This window comes from Lithobates pipiens, unplaced genomic scaffold, assembly GCF_037356315.1.
Source record: "Lithobates pipiens isolate NorthernLeopardFrog02 unplaced genomic scaffold, aLitPip1_a1.2 Scaffold_8, whole genome shotgun sequence".
NCBI lineage: Eukaryota > Metazoa > Chordata > Amphibia > Anura > Ranidae > Lithobates > Lithobates pipiens.
The window spans coordinates 103,098,360-103,104,988 of NW_027507903.1; the positions used below are offsets into that span (position 1 = coordinate 103,098,360).

Sequence of the window (6,629 nt, forward strand, 5' to 3'; positions counted from 1 at the left end):
ATAGTAACAGGTGTCACATCTTAATCCACCTCTGGTGCAAACCCAACTTTTTTTGTGGTTTTTGTCCTGTTTCAGTGGGAGGGATTATATATGGGAAATTTTGTTTGTGCAGTACTCTCACTGCATCAGAGTGGATGTTTTCTTTTTGAGGACCTTCCTGTACACAAGGGCAGTGAGAAAATCTTCTTGATATTTGAGAAAGGATCCAGGTCGTTCAGTGGACTTACAATAGATGACATAGGAATTATAAATTGCCAAATGGAAGAGGTAAATGGAAACCTTTTTATATAAAGACAGGATCTTCTGGTTATTAGATATGGCTGTACCATTTGATCATTAAATTCAACACCCCCATGAATTGATTATACCTTCGTACACTCGGTTTTCTTTACTGGACCATGTCTTTCGTGAATTTCCACTGAGTTGTTGTTGTGTATAAAGGAAGCATATTTACAGCTCACTTATCTCTCCATTACAGGGCCAAAATCTCTTTGCTATGCAAATTCAATGACTCTCCTCTTTGTATTCACCATCCTTTGTGGCAAGCCCTTCCTATTTGCTCTCACTGTGCCACATGCTAAAGTTTACTTAGAATAAAGATGGTGGAAAAGAGGCAGGCTGATGTAATAGTTGTCAGGGTAGAAGTGATACCCCTTACTGAATAATGATGTTACAAGGTCCCACACAACATTTCCACTGCTCCCCATATAGGTTGGGCAGTCAGGGGGCTCCAGCTGGGTTTCCTTTCCTTTATACATAAGGAAGGCATACATCTACCCTGTGGCCCTTTCACAGAATTGTTCAGAGCTTTACCCAATATTTGGCCCCTTTACTGGGGATGCAGAACACCAGCACATCATTTTGTAAGCCATCTTAAATTTTTGCCTCCTCTCTCTTTTGGAGCACCAGAGTGTTATGACCACTTCTCAACGTATGCTATGTCCACAACATTCAGCTTCTGTCAACAAGTCTACTATTCTTCTATAGCTGTACCCAGCCAGACAAGCTCCCACATTCATACTCAGGCTTACTGGTACTCAATTCAGAGGACACTTAGCTTGCCCTAAACGTCCCTTTGCATCTGGCTCAGAGTCCACGTCAGACTGTAAAGGAGTCAGGACCACTAAAGCTGGTCTTTCTGGATGTTCAACTATCTCTTTCGGAATTTCAGCACCATGAAGGGCCCTTTGAAGTAGATGACTACATCTGAATAGCTCTGGGGTGTTTGGCTCCCATGCCCCAACTCACACGGCTCTTACCATACTGGCATTTATATTGGCACTAACTCCACCCACTACATCACTACAGGAACGTTTCCTCCTAAAGGGACCAAACACCCAATTACCACACTATTTTTGGGTAGAACCACCTAGTGGCAGACTAGCTAACTGCACCTGCTAACAAAAGTACACAGAAAAACCCACACAAGTGAACAAGAGAACATGCAAGCTCTACGCAGACAGTGTCCTTTCCAGGACTCAAATCAAGGCAGAAGTTCCTGACCACAAAGCCACTGTGGAACACTGCAATCAATATAACAAACAGCTGCATGCTGATAATGACACACCAAGAAAAAAGATCTTTATTCCAGGTCTGTTTGCTAGCAGTCCCCAGTCCTAGCCTATGTTTTTCCCTAATTGGGCCTAATCATAGAATTTAGCAGACAGACCTTGAATAGAATAATTTTTCTTGAAGTGACATTATCAGTGTGGCTGTTTGTTATATTGTTTTGTTTATTACAGACACTCATGGACACCACCTGCTACCACCCCAAACCAAGGGGGAACAGAGGAGTTGACAGCAGGGGAGTTTTATCATGCTAGAGAACCGCTATATAACTAAAGTTAATCTGAAGTTTTGGGCAGTGTAGAAGTTATTGGTTCTCAGATATACTGTACATTTGGCTGATAATAAACAACCAGTGGTATACTTTATATGGTGATGTATACATAAAGTGGTACGTTATTCTACTCATAGAGAAAAAAAATAGGTGCTGCTATATTCAACACATTGTGGTAAGTAGAACACTTCTGATCATTAGTCACTTCTTGCTAATAGCGTTAATTGCATAAGACTGTGTATTATCAGGTGAGGTAAACACAGGGGGATTTAAAATGTATAAATAATGTAACTGTCATAATATGCAATGCTTTGCATTGCCACTGCCATGTCATTGGAGGTAATTTGTAACATTATTTTGCGTTGTCTTAGGATCTAAGTCAGGGGTAGGCTACCGTTTGAGCACAGTGTGCCGACATTTTTTTTTTCAAAGAAATTGAGCATGCCGATCTTGTTACAAAAAAAAATTCAACTTCACACTCTCAATCACGAAAAGGATTTTTTATAAAGTAAATGCTGTAAACTACTTAAGTAATAGTGACAAATTAACATCCTGCACTCTCACATTTCACATCATCCCCAATTCCTGCAACTCCACACTTCAGATCAGCCCCAATTCCTGCAACTCCACACTTCAAATCAACCACAATTCCTGCAACTCCATGCTTCAGATCAGCCACAATTCCTGCAACTCCACAATTCAGATCAGCCACAATTCCTACAACTCCACACTTCAGATCAGCCACAATTCCTGCAACTTCACACTTCAGATCAGCTACAATTCCTGCAACTCCACACTTCAGATCAGCCACAATTCCTAAAAACTCCACACTTCAGATCAGCCACAATTCCTACAACTCCACACTTCAGATAAGCCCCAGTTCCTGCACCTTCTCACCTCCAATCTCTGTACCCCCCTGCTCATCTGTCCCACCACTGTACACCCCAATACATCTGCCCATCTACCCCATCACTGTAACCCCCTGCACATCTGCCCCACCACTGTACTACCCTGCACATCTGCCCCACCACTGTACTACCCTGGTCAGTAGCAATTGTACTAAACCTAGCATCAGCTAATAGCTACCTCCTATATGCTTTACCAAGACAGCCTAGTCATAAACTCCAGAAGTATCTAAACGATAATAACTATTCTTGGACCATAGATCCCATAGTTGCCTATAGCACGGTAGTAATTCTTTGGCTGAATGTAACCTCCTTATCACAAAGATTATATTGTTACTTCAAATTTATGTATAGCCAATCACCTTAATTTATTGGTCACTTGATCAAATTAAGCTTTTAGCTGGGAGTAAGGACACTGTATCTTTCAGGAGGAATAATTTAGACAGTGTCACTTTAAGAAATCAGCAGTGGCGGTGACCTCAACATGGTCAATCATTTATAAGGGGGCAGTATGAGGGCCGCCATTTTCCCGATGAGGCTACGCCAGATCCATTAGCGAAACACATTGACACCATCAGTACGTCAGGTAATGTCACCTTGGCAACGCCCTTCAACAAGAGCCCAAGCTGTAGTGGCACTATGTGATCTAACTTGTCAGGTATGGTCGGCACGCATGAAGGATACATGACGTAGTATGTTGATGACGGTGAATTCCCGCACACCCTGTCCATTTACAAGTTCTTACAAAGCTGAGAGGAGACCTACAGTCATGCTGGATAGAGCTGTGAAGCAAAGATGGGTCTTTCACAATAGATACTACCATTTGAGACTGAGACCACTTCACAATAATCCATTTGCTTGCAATGCTATTGGCCTGTTTGATTACCTTTTCATGCTTGAACTATATGCATTAATCTATCAGAGGTCTTTGCTTTGCTTACTTTGATCATTCATTAGAAGTTCACTTGATAATTGATCGGTACTCCATGGTTTGGCAAAGTTAGGTATGTTTGCCATGTTGGCTTATAGGAGGTAGCTATTAGCTGAGGCTAGAATTATTAAAAGTGCTACTAACCACAGGATTACACTGAATAAGTAAAATTGCTTGAGCAATGGGCAATGAGCAATGGGTAAACGCACAGCAATTCCTGTCTATTATCCTTGATTATATCAGGTTATTGTACTTGGACAGACTATTTGTCTGTGTCGGTGAACTGCTGTGCATGTATCATTTGACATCCATATGTTTGTGATTGTGTATAATTGCACAATGTTTTGCACAATGTTTTGTTTTGTTTGTTATGCACCCTATGTGTGTTACACTGTAGCGATCAATGCACTGGGAGCGATTTTTGAGTACTAGCAGCATTTTTGTAATTTTGTACTTCTTTTTGATACAATTTATTTAACTGTCATTTTGAACTAGTTTGAAGCCACGTTTAAGTAGCTGCTACTTACTCCGTATTGGGTTTTCTTTTCCTGATACAGGGTTTTTCTTTTGTCTATGTGCAAGACATCACTTAATCACTGAGTGGGCTGAACATGTGAATTTTGCATATTTTATACACCCTCTTCTTCTTTTTGTTTTTAAGTGTATCTGTATCCATTACTTATCCATTGTTTTGAATAGGCAATAGTCATGGTGGATTTTTATATAGGATAACTGCGTGAGAAGAGTCAAATGACAACTGCCATACTATGAAAGTGCAGAGGATAAGTAAAACATACCATATGCAGAATCACAGTAGGTGACATCACTGATCTGGAAATGGTAGCCTGGGTGTCAAAGGATAGCAGCTTCAAGGCTCCTCACAGCTGTATTTTGCCTTGTGGCAGGTTAGCTTATAAATAGTCTTGGCTGCACATAAAGCGTGAACAAGATCTGTAACTTAAAAGGCCACCAATAACTGCACAAATCATTGCGGTAGCTCATGAATGAATCATGATCTGTGACCAAAAGCATTATTTTTTGCTGTCAACTTGACTATAGAAGAAAAATAACAAATGGCCATGTAGTCAGAATTTTCCATAATCAGCTGTGCAAAATAGCGGTTAGTTAAAGAGATGTAGCTCAATAAATAACCTAATAGGAATTTTTCTTTTATTTATATAACAGATGATTCAGTCTTCAGTATTGAAAGGCACTGGGAACTACTCAAAGTCGACGGCTTTTCTCCTTTTGGGTCTCACTAATGATCCACACCTTCAGCTGGCGCTTTTTAATGTGTTTCTTATCATGTATTTGGTGACACTGATGGGAAATGTTGGTATCATTTTAATCATTCATTTCACCTCCAGCTTCCATACACCTATGTACATTTTCCTGAGCCATTTAGCATTCACTGACATCTGTTATGCTTCTGCTGTGGTACCTACCACCATGGTCAATCTTATCACACAAAACAGATATATATCAGGGTCTGGCTGTGCGGTTCAACTCTTCATGTTTTCGTCATTTGGGTCTACTGAGTGTCTTCTCTTTGGGGTGATGGCATATGACCGATATGTAGCAATCTGCAATCCTTTGTATTATGGAACAATTATGACAATAAGAATGTGCAACATACTTTTTGCCACTTCCTATATATTTGCTACAGTTCAAGCTGCTATCCAAACTGGATTCACATTTAGTTTATACTTCTGTGGCTCGAACATTATTGACCATTTTATCTGTGATGCTCTTCCACTGCTAAGATTGTCATGTTCTAAAACAACAATAAATGAGATCATTATCTCCGTATCTGCTGCTATCATTGGTGGAGGTTCACTTTTCATTATTGTAACATCTTATTTTTGGATTGCAACCACAGTCATAAAAATACCATCATCTCAAGGTAAAAGAAAGGCCTTCTCTACATGTGCCTCCCACCTGGTTTGTGTTACTTTATTTTATGGCACTGTGTTATTCAATTACCTTCACCCGAGTGGTGATGTAAACATGCGTCAAGACGTAGTGGCTTCCATCTTCTATACAATGGTTATACCAATGCTGAATCCACTCATCTACAGTTTAAGAAACACAGAGGTCAGAAGGACATGTCACCGGTTTGTTACTCAAAGAGTTACGTTTCATCTTTTTTCTGTCCAAAATCAGAGATGAACAAGCCATTCTACAGCCTAATGTTTTCTTAAAACATTACTTTTTGAAATAATTTGCTTCCAAGTACAGCATAAGGAATAGAAAGTTTATTCCACAAGGCCTTGTGATGAATCAAAAAGAAATATCTCTTTGAGAAGAGCTTAGTAGATGAACTAACATGTCAACAAGGGAGAATAGTTACTGACAACCATGATGAACAAATGCAAGGAACATATAGCATTCATAGAAAGGAAGTGAAAATAAGCTAGGGAGTTGTAAGTGACCAATTTTAAGATATGCACAGTTATTTTGCAGTGGGAGCGTTTCATGTCTGCACAATAAGAAAGTTATTAATTTGACAATCTTGGCATATAAATCTTATGGTATTTCAGTTATAGGAGAAGTCTGACGAGCATAATCACCCTTTGACTCTGACACCCTGCCATAGATTCTAGCTCATTTTTTTAACTTTTGTTTTTGCTATGTACCATTTCAGCAAAATAGCTCTATTTCGATGGAACATGATGAAGTTAATGGGAAATCTTTTTTTTTTTTTTATGTGTTTAAGGGTACAATGGGTTTTAAAAGTTTAGGGAATCTCTTTTCAACTATTGTGGACCAATTAACCCACATTCTACAGATCAGGAGCCATTTATATCCGTTATATGATTCTTTAAATCCATGTCCCTGAAGTAACACCTTATGTAAAGAGAGATTATTCCGTTTCCCAACTGTGTTTGGGCAAGGAGCCCTTTCCTGATCTGCTTGGCTGATCTGCTACAGCTGCTATTACATTTTCTGGTAT

General features: G+C 39.6%; 1 protein-coding gene across 1 annotated transcript; it reads left to right on the plus strand.

The window, feature by feature from the left end:
* The first annotated feature begins 1,874 nt into the window (after window positions 1-1,874).
* Window positions 1,875-6,355, plus strand: LOC143961078 (olfactory receptor 5AP2-like). Its single transcript, XM_077470227.1, has 2 exons — window positions 1,875-2,015; window positions 4,862-6,355. Exon 2 carries the CDS (start codon window positions 4,862-4,864, stop codon window positions 5,843-5,845), a length of 984 nt encoding a protein of 327 aa, XP_077326353.1. The 5' UTR covers window positions 1,875-2,015; the 3' UTR covers window positions 5,846-6,355.
* The last annotated feature ends 274 nt before the right edge of the window (window positions 6,356-6,629 follow it).